Source organism: Psittacula echo (genome assembly GCF_963264785.1).
Source record: "Psittacula echo genome assembly, chromosome: 1".
NCBI classification, from domain to species: Eukaryota; Metazoa; Chordata; class Aves; order Psittaciformes; family Psittacidae; genus Psittacula; species Psittacula echo.
Window position 1 is genome coordinate 20,200,921 of NC_137735.1, and position 18,792 is coordinate 20,219,712.

Below are 18,792 nucleotides of genomic sequence, written 5' to 3' on the forward strand. Positions count from 1 at the left end.
TGTAAAGGTGATGGGAGGCTGGCTGATGTCACTGTGCTGCTTCCTAGCACCTTTGAAGGCTGTGGCAATCATGTGATTTCCAGTTACTGGAAAAAAGCAAATGTCCCATCTATCATCAAAGCAAAGGGCAGGAAACTACAAGATAGTCATCCTAACCCAGACTCTCTCTCAGAGAAGATTGTGAAGCAAACCTTTCTGTAAGCCATTTCTGGGATGATGAAGGACAAGAAGTTGATTCAGAAAAAAACAGCGCTGTTCTATCAACGCAATTGCCTTCTGTGATGAGGTGATAGCCACAGCACACGTTCACTTTAGAAAGGCTTTTGCTAGGTATCCGTAGCATCTTTGGAGTCCAGTAGGGACTGAGTAAGTGGACAAGGTTGGTGGAAAAGAGTCTGAACCATTCTATTCAAAATGTAATAGCCAACAGTCCAAAATTAAACCGGCAATGAGTTTATGAGTGGTGTTCCTCAGGGCTGAGTAGATGAACTCTAGAGATCATAGATTTTTCTAGCATCCTGTGATCAGGCCTTGCAGGGCACTCTGTAATATTTGGCTCCTCATATTAAAACACAAATAATTTTGTTTTCTGTGGATTGGAGGGTTAGGCTGCAGCCCAGGGTAGGTACCTACTTTGATTCTGAGCTCACACAGCTGAGTTTGCATGATGTGAAGTGGCAGTGCATCACAAAGCGTTCCCATTCAATATGCTTCTCACTATGAGCAAAGGTGCCCTGACCAGCAACGACCATCTCCCAACTCCAGGACACAAGTATTGCTTGAAAAAATTTTTTCCATGCTTCCCGACCTGGAGACTTGTAGTTGAAAGCAAGAGGCAAAAATGAACCCACTTTGTAAAAGGATTTTTAAGAAAGATCATTTTCTACTTCAGGCCTACAGCATTCCCATCTCTCAGCTATTCTGACATTGGGCATTTCTCTATGGGACACCTTTGACTCCAGTAGCTGTCAGTTAAAATAGTTCATACACATCCAGAAAACCTGCTGGTTTTGTGCTCGCTTTATGAATAACTCTCTCTTTGTGTTTTAAAATTAACTAATTAATTAAATTAACAGCTGGTTTCTTTGTTTCTGTTTGGGGGATTTACTCTGCTCCAGCTCTCCTCCCTGAAGTTAAACAAAGCTGAGCAAGCTTTTTCATAAGATGCAGGCATGGCATTGTTCTCTTTGTACAAGATCTGGTCAGATATTGTTGGTCTTTAAAGGCTGTTGTATTCAGCAACAGAAATGATAAGGTTATGCACACACTTCACAGTTCAAAGAGAATTCATCAGGTTTAGACACATTTTCCCAATCTTCATATGCCGTATGGCTAATTTACAGTGTTTTGTCTGTTTGTTGCATGTTGTTCTCTCCCCCATTAAAAATACAGCTGGGGTGGACGATGCACCTTAACTGTGTTGCCAGAGAAATGATTTCCTGGTTCATTTCATTGTACTACAACCACTTCACAGTTAGCTTTGTGGAGTCTGCTGCCCCACAAAAGCAGCTTGTACCACTCTGGTTTACCTTCCTGCCTCCTGCAGGGTCTGCAAAGCAGCCAAAAGCTTTTCTCAAAGACCCTTCTCAAGATCTTTTCAAAACACTTCTGATATCTCTTAGGTGACTGCAACAGTTAATACTAAATACAATGTTTATGTTGCTTTACCAGGCATACTGCATGATTTTCTCATATATTGTGTATGTGAGATACTAAATTGAATTTGGTGTTTAAAGGCTATTATTCTCGTTAAATGTCTCAAACCAGAATGATTGAAAATCCTGAAGACTGGGAAACAGCAAAGCCCAAAATAGATTTTATTCCCATTCATTCCCATTTTACCCCATGGAAACATCTTATAGAAAAGCAGTTTTGGAGGAATTTTTGCCAAAGTCTTAAGCACAGTGAAATCAGGGTTCAATCTCTGTGAGGATTTCCCTGATTTCAGTTATATGGGATCAGATTTAAAACACCGTATTTTCCATGTTTGTTTTGACAGGACTTGTAGCCGAACTCAAAACTTCTCTCATACATCTCCCCCTTTATCAGGCTCTCCCCAGGTGACCGCATCGCTCGCACTGTTGTCACAAGGGCATATTTAACACTCCCAGGACCCCCACAGCTAACATGTCTTTTTATGGGATGTTGTACCTTCCCGAACCGGCCTCGATCCGGGGCAGCCCGTTCAGGGACCCGGTTCAGGGCTGCCGGGGTAACCGAACCATCGGGCAGGGCACACGACCCACTATCTCCTCACACCGACAGAACCACCACTCGCAGCTTCCCGCCCTAGACCGGTGCCCCTGGGCTCGCCCCGCCCCTCCTGGTGACGTCACCGCGCGGTGACGTGTCGCCCGGGCGGCTCGGCGGCCGCCGCCGGAAGCAGCGGGAGGTAGCGTGGGGCCGGAGCTGAGGGGGTTCGTGCTGCCGGAGCGGGCAGCAGCGTAGCGGCGGAGCTCCAGCCCCTTCCTTCCTTCCTCAGCTTCACTTCGTCTCTCTGTAGCGGCGGTACTGATGAGCGGGGTCCGAGCGCCCGGTGGGCGGCCAGCGGCCACCGCAGTGCCTACCTGCTTGCTGCTGCTGGGAATGCTCCTGCCCGCCGCTGCCGCCGGCGGGGGGTGCGAGCTGGAGGCTGCGGACGGCGGCGGTGGCCGGCGAGGAGGACGAGGAGGTGCCACCTCCTCTGGGGCGGAGACGGCGGCGATTGTGACAGGTAACGGCTCCCGCGCGTGCTACCGGCAGGCTGGTGGTGGGGGAAGCATCCCACTGAGGGATCGGACAGGGGCAGACACGAACGGGCAGATGGACGCCTTCCTGACGGGGCCCTGCGGTGCTCTGAGCCGCCTCTCGCTCCTTTCCTCTTCTCCCTGCTCTGCAGAGGGCGCCGGTCCGGTCCGCAGGGGGTCCGGCTGCGGCACTGCGGTACTGCCCCCGCGGGCCCCTCCCCGGGACGGAGTCCGCCGCAGGATATGTGCAGGATCCTGTTGAATAGCGATATTGTTGGGATCCGGAGGCGCCTCTTCCGCGTCGGCTCTTGCGGTGCCGTCCGTGCGGGTGTTTCGGGCGCTGCCAGCCACGGCCCCGGCCCAGAGCCGCTGTGCGCGCCTGGGCCGCCCCCGGCACCCGCGGGCAGCTGCCAGGAGGGGTGCCGGACCTCCTCCGTGTGGGGAGGGGGCGGCTGCGGCCCCGGGGAGGAGGCTACGAGAGGCGAGGTGACCCGCCGCAGCTGGCTGCTCCCGAGCCCCGCGGCTGCGTAGCCTGAGGTGTTTATCCGGTGCTCTCGGAGGGGGTTAGTTCTCAGGAGAAGTGCGGAAAGCTTTTTTTTCCGTCGTTTAATTCCTCCAGGAACATGTCTATTTTACCGTATTTAACGGCAAATGGTAACGCCTGCAGTTAAAAACAACACTGGCTCTGAAACGTTTAAAATAGTATCATTTCAGCAAGCTTTGACGGCTCTGAATTACTTGTACACATTCTGAATGTATCTTGTAATGAATAGTAGGAAGCTTTATGATCTTTAGGTTCTTCACTTAAGAAAATGGGATTTTTATCTCAAGAAATAGGCAAAAGCATTTAGAAGTTTGTCATGTCTCATAATGTGCTTTTCAGAAAGCTCTCTAATTGGAGAGTATGGAACTTGGATGAAAGAAACATAGAATCATAGAATAGTTAGGGTTGGAAAGGACCTTAAGATCATCTAGTTCCAACATACCCCTTCAGAATTAAAGTACCCTTCATTTCTTATCAGAGAAGACCTGATGATGATGTTTGGAATAGTGTTGACTGAGCTAAAATTACTAGGTTTTAGTGGGTGAAATGTGCATGGGTTTCTTGTCTCATGTAACACTTTAAGAACATGAGTTTCAATTAACAAAACTTCAACGGTGTTTCTGAAATAACTCTGAGATGGAGGTGCAAGGCTATGTGAGCTAGCGATCATGTTTGCGGACAGCATTTCTGCAGCCTAAATTGTCTAATCTTTTGGCTTGCCATATAAACTAAGGAAGTTGGAACATCCGCAGTCTGAAGCAGCAGTCATGCTTCCCAGGGGTGTTGTGAAAATGCTCTATTGAAACAGCGCTTTTTTTTTTTTTTCTAGACCATAATTAATCTGGTTGTAGGTGGTATTTTTTTTGCTATGTATAGTGCTGATGCTGTCTACATTCCACACTTAATCAGTTCTGATGTGTCGGTCTGTATGGAAAAAAAAAGTGGTTTATTTTTATTTATTTATATTTTATAGACTGCAAAAATACAGAGATGTTTGTCAGCTGTTGTGCTGTCCTTCCCACCCTCCCCCCTAGCAGTGAACCTGGTGAAGAAATACATTTGTTTGAGAAATATAACATGTTATAGGTGGATTTATTGTGTTACAGGATAGTTTGGCGTGGAAAATACGTATGATTAAAAGCCGTCTTAGGATCAACCTTTTAGGAGATTTTTAACATAGTTCTGTGTTCATCCACTTGATAAATGTCGTGTTTCAGTTGATCTTGTAAGTTACCCTTTGCAAAGCTGGAAGAACCCTTGAAGGCTTGGAGAAAACCAGATGACATGCAGGGGGTGATTTTAGTGATATTTTCTATCATTCTTTCCTTAAAAGATAAAACTTGCAGATCTGCCATTGAGTTAGCAAGGATTGCCAACACTCATCTGGAGAAGAATGAAATAAACTTTCAATTCAGTCATTTTGATAGGTTTGAGAAGTACAATCCAGAAGGAAAAAAGTATATAATGCTGCTCTGGGAAGAGGCAATCCCATGCTCAAGTAGAGGTGTATGGGCAGCACAGCTGCAGGGAATAATCCAGGAGGCCAAGTCAACAGTTGATGTGAATAAGCAACTTTATGCTGCTGGCAGAAGTAGGTGCTATCCTTTGATATACTGATCCAGTTTAAATTACAGAAAGCTTTTACTTTTTTTCTTTTTGATTGCACTGTTGTGTCTAGTCTTGAGTATTAAACAATCCAGAAAGTACAGAGGAAAGTACCAGTGTAGATTGGGAGGCTCAGAACCTATGACTGATGAAAATAAAAAAAGTATTGATTTATTTTGGGGAGTGGGAGTGGAAAAGGCTGTAGGAGGGGTGTGTACATGAGAAATGGTTCACAGAAGCATATTGATATTAATTTTTTTTTTTTTTTAAACTCTATCCATTTTATCTGTGGTTAAGATGTACGTTAAGAGGAAGTAAATTGTAGTAGGCAAGATTTAGGTTAAATATAGGCTGGAAAGTTTTCACCTATGACAGTCAAATTACGTAGGTTGTTCAGCAAGTTCCCCTTATTGGGTTAGAGAAACTGGCAAAGGTAATCTAGACGCTTGACAGAAAAAGGATGTACAATGAATTTTAGGACTTTCCTAAAGAGACTGAGATTCTATTCCTGCCATATTTCATCAGGTATTCATGGATTTTCTCAATGGTTTATCTAAATTATCATTACTGATGTCGTTCTTTGTGAATGTGCCTTTTTAATGGTAATTTATAAGTGAGAGCTGTATATGTAACATCTGACACTGTGCTGAGTGTATTTAGTTGCAGTGATGAAAATCAGATCAACAAAGCTGTTTTTACAAGGTAGAACACCAGGAAGCTATTTTGTGTTCATTCTGGCTCTGCTCCTTCACAACTTAATTTGGTAGAAAGCTTTAAGGAACCTTCTGTTCTGAGCCTCAAGATAACACTGGGTTTTCACATTAGTTTATTCATTGACTTTTAATTAAATTGCTTTGTAATCCTGGATAATTGAGGATTTTTGTTTAAAAGTCTAAATTTAGTTCATGATCGTGGATTAATTTGGCTGCCTTTCAGGTGAGAGAGTGAACCTGAACCTGTATTTGGCTAATAAATATCTCTCAAATAATGGCCTATAATATTGAGCTAGACCATTTAAACTCACTACATTGAATTTACTGAAGAAGCAATGGACAACACAATGCAACCTTTTCCTGAATTACTATTCAGGAAATAGTAATTCTTAATTTTTAAATTTTTAAACTAATTTTTAATTTTTAAATGAGTTTCCATTCTGGAGCTTACCCATCATCCTACCCCTCTGAGCTCTTCAAATTAATTGGACTTTGGCATTTGAAAGGTGATGGTTTCAAGAAAACATGTATTTTTATCTGCAACTGCCCAACTGGTTTAAGGCATTCTAATGTGTGTGGCTGTTGAAAAGTAGCTTTCTTCTTTGGGATTGACCCCAGCTGGCCACTTGAGCAATATTGTTAGCACAGGGGAGCTAGTAGTAGGCATGCTCATCTCAGTACTTGCAGCCTACAAGGAGGGAGGGAGTTCCTGCTCTGTTTCTCCTTTGTACCCTGCTTGCCCTCAGTGTTGTAATGAGCCCTGTATGTTGCTTTATCTTACAGGAACGTGAAAAGAAACACAGGAAACAGAAAACACTATGGACTTTTTTTTTTTTTTTTTTTAATCAGAATCTTTCCTGACATGCTTTCAGCACTAGCACCACTGCAAAGAGGCAGGATGGGACTCTGCAGGTGGGGTCAACACTGGGGAAGAAATGTGGTTTCAACATAATTGTCTGTGGAATTGCATCTCTTAAGTGACTGAAACTACAGTTGTGACCTTTTTGGGTTTGAATAATCTGTTTAGAAGTTAATGGTTGTATGTGAGACTTTATATATAGTGAACTAAATAGCCATCTGGCCATATTTTATCCCCTGTAGTGGATAAAGAGTGCAGTGATTTTGGTCACATAGCAGAATGATCTTTGCATAATTATTTTGGCATGCAATGCTCTTAAAAGGTTGCGAGCTGTGAGGTTTCTGTTGTTTCCCTAGCAAACTGCTTTTCAAGGCTAGTAGATTTCTTTAGTGATGAAAACAGCATTGCAGGCTTTCTTTTATTCCATTGCTTTGTTTGTTTCTACTTAAGCTCTTTCATGATCTGGTCTTATTATTTCTGTTGGGAAGACAGAAGTTTCAAGTCCTTTCTCCATTAATGGCTACTTCAAGCTGTCATTTACTTTCTGGTAGCATCTCAATGCAGTGAGAGTCTAATTAGTTTCTGCTCTGTTCTCAATTTCATTAGGTTTTTAATTTCTTAGCATATTCTTTATTTTTAGTGATAATAGGAGCCATCCAGCAAAAAAATCCTTGTGCAGCAAGGTTTGTTAGTTTTTATAGCTCAATCAGAAGTTGTTGAATTGTCATAAATACTAGATATAGCTAAAAAAAAAAGCTATAATTGGCTGGATTTGATGAGTTTTATGAAACAAATATTAAAAACCAGTCAATCAGGAAAAATCTTGGCCTTTATGTAGCTCCCGTTCAGAGATAAGACCTCAAGCACTTGTAGCTTGCTTTGGCCATAGCTGAGTATTTTTGCTATACAGCCTTCCAGTGTTATAATTGTAACTCTTCAGTGCTTCTGCTAGTGTGTTTTGCACCCTCCGGTGTCCTGTGAGCTTTTTTCCTTGACCATCAGTTTTACCTCTTCTGAAAATTTGAAGATTTCTTTTGTCTTACTGTTGGGAATTAGCCAGGCATTTAGCTGATATTTGCTTTTTCTTGTCTTACAGTAGTAGTCTGTAGCAGACTCTTTCTTAAAACCCCTCAGTGGCCTTCCCCGAGTTGGCTTTTTGACTCAGCATCATCCTTCTTCAGCAGGTTTTTGTGTTGCTTACTCAGCTATAAGCTTTCTGAAGACAGCTCTGCTTTTCTGGGGACCTCCTACCAGATTCTGGCTAGCTGGTCCTACGCACCTTGGTCATGACTCATTTTATTCTAACTAACCTCAGTGATACTGGTGAATCATAACTGGGTTGAGCTGTCATGTATTTGTTGGAGAACTGGAGCCAGTGACAGAGGCAATTGGTAAGATCTTCCATGAATACAGCATCACTGTCAAAAACACCTAAAAATGTAGTTTTCTTGCCCCCCCCCCTTTTTTTTTCTTTTTAATTTGCGTAAAGAAAGCAATTTATATCCTTTTAATTGTTTTTTAGTTTGTTGCTGTAACTTGTATGCTCTCTTTATATTTAATATATGTCCTCAGTCAGCACTGGGGGAGAAAGCTAGGAAAATTACTAATTTTCTATTAATTTTTAGTGCATTGTCAAAACCTAAGAAGTAGAAAATGTATTATTTTACATAAGAGTTAACTCTAATTTAGAGCAGAAATCCTGATGTATGAGAAGACTTCATTGGGATTAGTCTGTTATATCCTAGGTGTGGAACTGGCTCTTTGAAATACAGGAACTTGAGATGATTATCTGAACAAATATGGTATGTGTCAAGAGTAAATAACCATTATGTATTTTGCCCTAAAAAAAGCGTATAAACATTTTACAAACCAAGATGAGTTTCAGGTTATTACATAAGTTAGAGCTATTCTGCCTTTGGATACTACTAAGTCTCTCCTGTTACTATGGAAACTATCATTGCATATCTGAAAGGGGGAGAGGGGTGAATAAAATGATAATGTGTTGTTAAAATTTAAAATCAGCGTAAACAGAATGCGATGATTGTCTGTGTACTATAAAATTTGCATTTGTTTACTTGATTCCTGCAGGCACTTCGAACTCTTTTAAGTTTGTTACTATATCTTTAACCTTCCCCTACCCTTTTTTGGACTTTGCTCCTTTCTCCTTCCAATCCAAAAAGCATGGTATTTTTCAGATACCTCTTAGATGAATCCTTAAATCTGTGTAATGAAAAGTACTCCAGAGTTTTAACTAGAATCTGTCTTGGAAATTGAAGATGATGTGGTTGTCAGAACAGTTAAGAATTTGAGTTAACAGCACTCAATGTAACAAAACTGTTGTCACATTGGAGTCAGCAGAGTTTGAATTGGCAGGTAAGAACCTTTTAAATCTCATTCCTGTGGTTTCTAGGAAAGATATCAGGAGAGTATTTCCTCTCCATGCAGATAGTATTATGCTATTGCAGGTGACTCTCGCTTCTCTGGTGATTCCTGGATGCAGAGGTGGGAGGACTATGGCAACTTGTATTGCAATTACAAGCAGCACAATAAACTTTTGTAAATTGGAGTGGTTGCTGAGACTACTTGGATTATGTGCAGCTTTAGCATTTGCTGTAGCTCAGAATTTATAGGAATGCGTGGACAACTTTGATCCTTTTCCTCAAGGCAGTGCTTTCCATTTCCTACCTTTTCTTCCGCATCAGGAAACAATTGAAGACTTGTCAGCAGCCCAGCCTGCTAGTACTGTAGCCAGTTAAAATTTTAATACCTGTTTTTTTTGTCTTTTTTTTTTTTTTTTTTTTTTTGTGGTGTTGTACTTTGTTTCTGTCGTTATTGTTCATTTATAAGAAACTGTTCTCTGCTCAGCTTCTAAAACAGAGATTAGCAATAAACAGTAGTTTATTAGAGCCTGTTTAAAGCTGTGTTTAAAAGCAAACAAACCTTGTGGTAGAGTAATAACTTAGACAAGATTTTGTTGACTAAAAATTTGATGAAGACATTTTGGATTTCTAAGCTCTGTAGTTTCTCTTTAAAATGAGCAGCTTTCCATATGTGAAGGTGTGGTATGAATGCTTCTTCTCACTTTCTGGCTTAGAACAAAACAAGGGGTTAGTTGTATGTAATTATTAAGCACATGTAGTAATGTTACATAGCTAAAGGAATAATTTTTCTCAGTTCTATCCGGTGACAGTGTGAACTTAATTAGTTAAAATTCAGAGTTTAATGTGTCACTTAGAAAGGAAATCTTCACGCAAATGTTATGTTATTCTTAATAGTAAATAACTTCTCTAGGCTCCCATTGAGATTGGTCATCAATAACTCCTAAATGTGTGGCTGTTCGCTCACTCTTCCCTCCCTGTGTGTAGCATTTGCTGAATGAGGGAATGGCTTAGTAAGTGGTTGGTGTTCCTTTTTTTTTTTCTGTTTTTAATATTTCCTCTCTTTACCTGTGGAAATATGCTTGGTGAGCTTTGCTGAGAAATTAACAACATGACTTTCATCAATCTGCTGAATTTTTTGTTTGTCCCAACCATAGGCTCTTATTTGAAATGCATTCCTCCCTCCTACCCTCACTAGCAGCAGTAAGCAGGTGAATTTTCTATTTGTATGCCTAGATCCAAACCAAATAGAGTAAGTCTTATGTTGTTTTTCTCTACTCTGGATATAACAAGCTTGATTAGTTTTTCCTCAATTTGATATGCTGCCCACTATTTCAAGAGCAACAAGCAAGAAATATTATACTGTAAACAAATAAACAAAACCACTCAAACCGTAGTCTGTGATGATTTTGAAATAAATACCAAAGTTAATTATTCTGAGTAGAGGCCTCCTACTGTAGTTTTAATTATAAATTGTTGTATTAGGTAGCTTCTTGCTGTAACGTAGTATAGCTATATGAAAAATACTGTTGGCTTAGGTTATTTTCATTATCTAAAGACTTAAAAATTATTTGAAAGTGAAAATTCAGTTACTTTTTTATTGCTAAGTATTGTTTACTGTTTTACTAAACTTGAAAATGAGACTATATAATATCATATAGCTCCAATACTTATGCCATGATGTGGCAAGAAGGGAAAATATATTTATATCCTTTTCTACTTGTGATTTTTAGTTGCAAATGTAATGCATCAAGGCAGCTCTGTCTTCCCCAGGGTATATTTTTAATTTTTCTTTAAAAGACTTAACTTTGCCAGTACTTTCTTGGAACATGGCTGCCTTCATCTCTTCTGTTCTACCTGGTTCATTTTCCCTGAATGTATCTACTGAAACAGTGCTGTCAGAGCCATAGAGGCTATGGTAGTTACTTTGGAAGCAGTGCAGTAATGTCAGGCTACAGCAGAGATAAGAGACAATGTGATGGATTGCATTGACTTCAGTGTATAAACCTATATTATGAATTCACCAGGATTTCATTTTAACACTGCATTTTAAGTAAATTAGTATTTTGGTTTTGGTCATATGAAACTGCACTCCTGATAACTGGTTTTACTGTGGTTGTGTTGCAGGCAGTGGTATGAGACCTGTAGCTCTGCAGTCTTTGAAGGGTGTTGCTTTATTATTGGTTTAAACTGTCCTGCAGCAAGGGGTGGCTCTTCCTTTGTGCTTGTTGCTTTCTCTCCCTCCCTGCCTATTCTGTGTGTTCCAGCTGCTACCTTAATGTTATAGTGGCTGGAGGTGAGTTAATTTGGGGGAACTGATTGAACTCAAAGTTGGTAGTGAGAAGATAATAGTGTTGGAGGAAGGTAGTATTAACCATTGTAGTAAAAGCCCATGCATACCAAGTAAATAGTGATTGAGGAAGGTGGGTAAGGGAGATTTAGCTATTCACAAAAACAAGTGTTTTACACAGATGTCACAAACTGTGCAGTTTAAAAAATGACATTCAAAACTGGTAAGGAAATACTTCAAGAATCCATAAAATTTGTAGAGGGTAACTTTTAGATTAGCAGTAGAGCCAAGATTTTAGTGGGGTTTCTTAAAGAGATTAGTTATTGTAAATGATAGTAATTTAGGAATGAATTTTGGAGTAAAACCTTTGCTTCAGGAGTTAATTTTTTTTTTTTGCCAGTTAATTTATTGTAAGAGAGAGTTCATGTCTCAAAACTAAAATCACTTGCCTGGCATAAATACTTACTTGTATAAAGCAAACCTGATGAAATGTGATTTTATTAATACAGGATAATGAAGACATGTCCCATTCTGACTCAGCTGTAGATGTTTGAAAAAGAAAAAAAAAAAAAAGTCAAGCAAGCACCTATCTGAGCTCTAAATACATCCAGTTGACTACTTTTAAACTTTGTTATAAAGGAATCTAAGTAAAACTGGTTTGTTTCCTTTATTAAGTAAATATCCTTCCTAAGAAATTAGGCATCTGTGGTGTGTTTCTTTTTTTGTCACAAAAGCCCTCAGAAACTTGTTTTATGTTGCCTCATGTCTGTTTAGAGTATCCTTTGAACAGTAGTGGAGACTCTCATTTCTCTTGATGTTGATGAGTGGTAAGACTTCCTCATTTCAATGAAATGTACACAACCTTGGCTGTGATCAGGTCCACAGAAATTGCCATTTTCTTGCGTAAGACTGATAAGCAATCACAGGTAAAATATTATCCTAATGGGAAGGAAAAGGATGCATCTTCATGGTACTAGGTAGTTATAAATGGAGCGTTATACTGTTCAGCTTAGAAGAGAGTGGAAATTTGATGTTTAGTGGGATGATGGAGGGGAACTTAACATAAACTGCTGTTGCCTGCAGAGATCTCAGATGGTATTTCATAATACTCTTTGACAATGTGATGAGATGGTAGTGTCGAAGTGCAAAAAGTAGGGTGGGGAGAGAAAGGAGGAGGGAGCTTATTTTATTCAGTACTTTCATATTGTTAAGTGTATACTTGGGCTGGATTTAACGAAATAATTTGAGTTCTGATAAGCTGTTGTATTTGAGATTGTTGGGAGTGACTTTTTCTTTGGAAGAAGCCTGTTTGTTGGTAAGGAAGAAATACTACAGGTTATGAAGAAAGGGAAGTAGTATACTAGTCACTGTCCCTTGAAAGGATATGTAAAACTAGAAAAGGTTTGAATAAACCTTGCCAGTGTTTTTGTATATTCATTTTTGTGCATGAAAAGAAACTAGGACTTCTTGTATTTAAAAGATCTGCCCTGTGGTAATAGTTCTTCAGAAGCTAAATCCAATAGCTGCTCTTCAGAAGCTAAATCCAGTATATGTTAGCAGCTGTGATTTAGGACTTCAGCCTGTCTTCTTCCTCATGCATTTTAGTTGTTTGGTTCATTATCTGCTGGAGTAACTTGCTGAAATTGACTAAGCAAAGGTTGAATGAACCTGGGGCTGGAAACAAGGAAAGCCAAGGAGGCAGAGGGAGGGAGGAATGGAAGAGCACTGTGGCAGCCAGGTGGGTTTCAGGTCTTTGGATGTGATAGTGAGTATGCAGTAGACCTCTTTGAAATTGTGAGTATTAATTATAAAGGAGGCAACTGTAGGAACACCGGTAGTTATTTTCATGCTATGAGACCTGGGGCCATTTATTGAAAGTCAGAAGGTCTAAAAGTAGATATTACCTTGCCCCTCCCCCTGCTTCCAATTTTCCTAGGGGAAGGGAAGAGCACACCTGTGTAAACAGGTAGAATTAAACTAGGAAATGCATTGCAGTGGACTGTTTTGCAGAGAGAGGAAAAAAATTTCTTGCCATTACTCTTCGTATGGCACCATCTGGTGCTAACTAGTGCTGTGCAAAGTTGAAGTAGCTGGACACCTTAGAGTCAGTGCAGCCAATTTTGCTAGCCTTCTGTGATGCTGAAAGGTACAGTTGTGTTGCTTGAGAAAAGATGGTTTGGCAAAATACCTGCTGTTTTCCATTAGCATTTGATTTTTGATTTTATGGAAATGTTTAAAGTGACAGCTATTGTAGAAAGAATAAGGGTAAAATGCTCAATAGAGAATGTTATAGTGCTGCAGTAAGCTGCGTCATAATTTATATGGTTTTTGGGAGGTGTTAGTTGCAGGTTTTCAACTGAGGACTGGCAAAATTTTAGGTGGCACTCACTCAGTTTATAAATTGATTTTATTGAACTGTTTTTTCTGTTGATTTGTGTTGTTTGCAGTCTCCCAAATGGTATCCTAGGGCTGAAATTTGTTTCCGGCCAGAAGTCAGTAAGGTTACAATGATGTTTTTGTTTTCTTGATTTTTTTTTTTTTTTTTAATGACTTATAATTTTCTATGCCCAAAATGCTGTCAGCAGCAGATTAACTTTCTTACAGAAGCTAAAGAACAAGACAGTCATTGTTTTGTTGCCCAAATTATTGCTTTTATTCTTTAAATATGAATGTAGTAGTTGATTACTTATTTGAATAAATATTTAAGTTTTAGCACAAAAATTTTAATAAGTGCTTCTTTAATTCTGATAATTTGTTGTTCTGATACTGTATCTTTTGCCTGTGAAATATTAGAGAAAACAGTGGGCAGAGGACTAAGCATACCAACTGAAGATACTGAGTTTTCATTACTATAAGAGTGTTAGCCTACTTAAAGTCTAGATTAGCACCTTGCTATTTGTGGTTAGAGAACCAGTCTTGTCTTTTACCTTCAGATCTGACTGTGGGTGAAGTAGAGATTTTAGGCAGCTGTAGTGTTTTAGGTAGTAGTGTGACAATTTTGAAGATCAGTCAACCTGTCAACGAGGCTCAGTCAACCCAATTTGCTTTGGAAAATAGATTTTCATTCTGTAGGTGCTACCAGGCCAGTCTTATTTGCAGGATGTTGAAGATAACCTTAAATAACTTTTCAGACTTAGTGGCGTCTTGTTGGTATTTTTTTTTCCTCCTCAAAAGGTTTCTAAGGAATTGATTTCATTATTGGAAAGAAAATGATTGTTTCACTGCTTCTCTTATGACTGTGAATACTTAAAGTGGAATTGTCTGGTCTTGCCAGGGGTTCTGCTCTGAAAAGTGACTGCAGAAAAGTTACATGAATGTGTCTACTTCAGTTTGCCTTTTACAAATTTTTTTTTTTGTGTGCCCAATAAAAATGAAAGTGGAAGCAAAACATTGCTAATTTTGTGCATGGAAAGTAAGAAGTGTGGTGTTCAAAGGAGTGAAAGTTCAGCTTGCTTTCCAAGTCCATGCTGTATTTTCAGTGGTCATAAAAGATAAGCGTAATTCTGATCTGTTTATTGGGAGTGTATTAAGAGACCTATTAGAAGCAGGAAGGAGCCTGTATTTCACTATCAAGACAGAGCTATGATTATGTTTTCCTTGGCAAAGGGAAGTTTTGCATTCAGAATTTGAGAAGACAGGTTTAAATATGAAGTTCTTTGTTGCTTTCTGCACATAGATGAGTATTGGGAACATCAACTGTAAACTGCTGTGGAAAACAACATATGTCCTGGCATCACCACAGGGGCTGCCATTTGTACAGAGAGCTCCTTTTGTTGGTTAGGTAGTAAATTTCACATCAGAACTTGAATATAGAGTGTTCTGTATTATGTGGAGCTAACGCATGTAAGGCATTTCTTGTAAGTATTTTACTTAACCCCAGGGTTGTTAAATACCTAGTAGAGAGCATACTTCTTGGATATTAATGTTAGTGTGCAAAATAAGTGTAAGTGGGAGATATAGTAAAGGGTGAATTATGATGTTCATACTGTTGACAAGTACAGGTGCCAACACCTATAATAAAAGTTCTCACATACGAAGTTCTCACAGTATTGCAGTTTTAAGTGCTAGGGCAAGGTAAATACTGTACTTTTCCTCTGCATCTTGTCCAAGAGTTAAGTAGCCTGTTATATTTGCATGAATAAGGAGCCTTTGGCTCTGACGTGGTCACTTGTTTTGTGAAATAGCCTCACCTTATGGTCTCGGATTTCTCACTTAAGAATATTTTGAAACTGGCTTCCTCTTTGGCCTACCTCAAACTTCTGCTAAACACAGATTACTTCAAATAGGAAGTTTTAGTTAAGTGGTTTGTTAAACAAGCAAACCCACTGAATTTTACTGATTGCATGTTAGTAATTTTCTGTTTACTAATTGAAATGGATATGAAGTTTAGTTGTAATGAAAGGAACCTCAATTATTTCTTTCCTAACCTGAAATATTTTTAAGATAATTTGGTATACCTAGATATCTGAATGTGGGTTAAATATTTCTGCTATCAAAAACTCTATTTTATTTTTGTTAAGGTGTCATCATCCAAAGATGACTTTCAGGCATCTTCCAGCTCGTGTCCGGTTGTCATCCTTTTAGAGGAAATAGGCAAATAAAGATTGTGCATTTGGCAGGGCAGGCAGAAAGCTTTGCTGCTGGCTGCAGTGCTGCTCCCAGAAGCGGTTGATGCATGTGGGGTGCAGGGCCCAGTGTGGGAAGAAGCAGCCAGCCCCAGCAGGACCTGTTGCTGCTTATGCTGGATCTTTCCAGCAGTGAGCCTGCTTTCTTCTGCTTGGCTGTTGCTCATGCCAAGGCTGTTGTTGTTATCCTGGACTCTGAGAATGCAGCATCGTTTGGGAGCTGGTGCTTCAGACCATGCAAACTTCAAGATGTGTCAGGGAAAAAGCATACTTGGTAGCAATTACTGGGCACAGTTTCCTGCTTCCCCTATTCATTATTTTCGTTTGTTGTTTAACACTGCTGAGTTTGTAGGGCCCAGACATGTTCAAGTGCATACCCAGGGTGTTATTTGATCAGTAGCTTTAAGGATGGGATTAATTTCACATTTCTGGGGATGTCAGCATCTGAGCTAGTCTGGGCTCCTGTAACAGAGTAAATTTGTTTTACCGTGATGTAGAAAGCACTGTCTGGAGATGTGAATCATACTCTACTCACTATGTCAGATAAATTTCTGTTGAGTGTTTAGATATAAACTTAAACTAACTTAAAAAGTTTAGATGTACTTTCAGATAATACTTTTTGAGTCAGGTGTATTTTTGCCATGTTTCTTTAATGTGTGTGTTTTTTTTGAATGCTACAGAATGATTAATCACTGCTCAGGTTGGATATTAATTTGGTGTTTATGTTCACAGTGCTTTTTAAGTGCACTTAAGATTTGTTTTCTATGTCATTTAGCTTTAAAATGTCGCAGGATTAGGTTTCAGCCAATCAGTAATACTACCTAGGAAGCTGTAATTAATGTTTTTTAGGGTAGGAGAGGTGGTGTTAACTCCTTCTTCACACCTTTGATAGCCTCGGTAGCCATAATATTTTCAGGTTTTAGACTTCTTAGTAGATTACAGAGAGGATGATAAATTATGGAATTCACTTGAGCTTTTTAACTTTTAAAGATTTCATCAGAATGATTGGGTAGCAGTGTTAAGAAGGTTTTTGTTTTTGTTTGGTTTTTTTCTTTTTTTATATGTAATGTTTCAAAATGTATCTTGTAAGATTCTTTTAAATATCTTATCTGTTGAATCATGCTGTTGCATTTGCCTTGCCTTGCTTCGCCTCCTCCACCCCAGCATGTTTTGGATGTTATGATTATGTACCCCAACCTCCTTAACAGGCCGCCTCACCTCATTTGATTCACTGCTTATTTTTTGCTGCAGAGTGGAAAGGAATACTGAAAAGCTAAATACAACCATTTTGTATTGCTAAGCTTTTTATGGAGGAATTGTGTGCGTTCTGTAAGATGCTGATTACAACTGCACATAGCTGAAAATGCCATGTAGGTCATGGAAGGAATTTCTGTGCTTTGCAAATTTTTTGATATAAGGTGCTCAGCTGGTTTTAAATCTATCTGTGTGTGTTTATAAGGAGTAAATCAGAAGTAGAGAGTAGACTGCCTTCAGTTAATATATATATAATATATTAATATAATATATATAAATATATTAATAAAGTATAATAATAAAATAAAAATAAAAATCTAGTTCTTTAACTCTTAAATATTTTAGATCTGTAGATAAGACTAAAGCACAGCTGTGGAAAAAGGAAAGAACAATTCCACCTCTGCATTAATTGCATCTGAGAACTTCAAGTAACACTTTGTACTTCATATCAGAATGTTGTGCTAAATTAGAAATTGTGATACCCTCGCCCACAATTGTTCAGTATCATGCAACTGTGATTGGTTTAGTCACAAGCAGAATACTGGCCTGCCTACTCTGTCTTTGCAAGCTACCATAGCATTGGATTTGCTCTTCGTGGCTCATTACTATTCATACATGTTCTGCAGTAGGAAGGATGAGAGTTGTGGGCAGTATCGTTTTTCTGATGACATAGGCTTGTCTTTGAAAGATACAGAAACACAGAGAAAACCCAAAATCTTCAAGAATGTTTGGTGACACATAATTTGCAGCTTGTTAGGAGACTACAGTTGTCCTGTGTTTGAGGATCTTTCAGTAGTAGTTCAGAACATCTGATAGGAGTCTGAGTTGCTGTACCCTTTTTGGACTAAAACTGAAATTTGCAGACAGCTCTTACCTGTTCCATCTGACTAAAGCAAGTTGTAACAAATCAACATTTATGCCCAAGTTCTGCACTGTACTTCTAAGCACAACTGAATGTTTCATGTAATTAAAGCTTCTAGAAATCTGCAGGGTAACTCTTATATTCAAATATTTTAATAACTAAATAATATACTTTAAAAAAGTGATTTGTCTAGTATAGATTGACTTATTTTGTCGTGTAATTACTTAAATTAATATATTTTATCCTTGGGCAAAACTCTGGCTTTGGATGTCTGTCCAACATTACCTTCAGTTTTGGTAACACCTGTTAATTACCTCCTCAGGTGAATGTCCAATGGAACTTGCTAAGGAATTGTGTTCAAAAGGAAACACAAGCCAACAAGAAACCGCTGTGTAGCTTTTGCTTTTTTGTTGCTTATATGGTGGTTCAGTGCAAATAGGGGGTGAATGATATGAGGGTGAATACCTGAGAAATCTCGAGTTTGTTCTTAATAAATATTATGCAAAGCCATTTAGATAAGGCTTTATTACTGTCTGAATTTTTGATTTTCTGCATCGTTAATGAATATCTATATCATTGCATTCAGAGTTTATGGTTGACCTAAGACTTGATGTTGGAAATGGTTTTTGTGTTCAGTCTAACACACTTAATATATGCAGAAGGACCTTTATATGTGGTATTAGAGTGTTAATATGTCTTCTGACCTGTGGCCTTGTGTAAAGTGATTCTAATATGTAACTGAATATTCCTTGAATGTGAATCCATAATTAAAAGTAGCATGGTTATCTGTCAGCAAAAGGTGTGCCAAAATTAATTCCTCCATTCTGTTCATCCACTTGCTTGGCATAATGCTTAATGTCCCAACTAGCTATCACTATTGCCCAACCAGATTGTATAAAGAAGAGAAGAAATGGGAAAATCAGAGGCAAGTAAGAG

At 39.1% G+C, this 18,792-nt stretch overlaps 1 protein-coding gene across 2 annotated transcripts in view; it reads left to right on the forward strand.

The window, feature by feature from the left end:
* Positions 1-2,514: 2,514 nt before the first annotated feature.
* STIM2 (stromal interaction molecule 2) overlaps positions 2,515-18,792 on the forward strand; it is a gene marked incomplete at its 5' end in the record, with an annotated part of 62,917 nt that continues 46,639 nt past the window's right edge. The window contains one exon of one of the 2 annotated variants that reach the window (XM_080618919.1): positions 2,515-2,713. In XM_080618919.1, the coding sequence (XP_080475045.1) occupies positions 2,515-2,713 (199 nt within the window). The remainder of the gene's footprint in view (positions 2,714-18,792) is intronic. The other variant, XM_080618920.1, reaches the window with a different exon arrangement.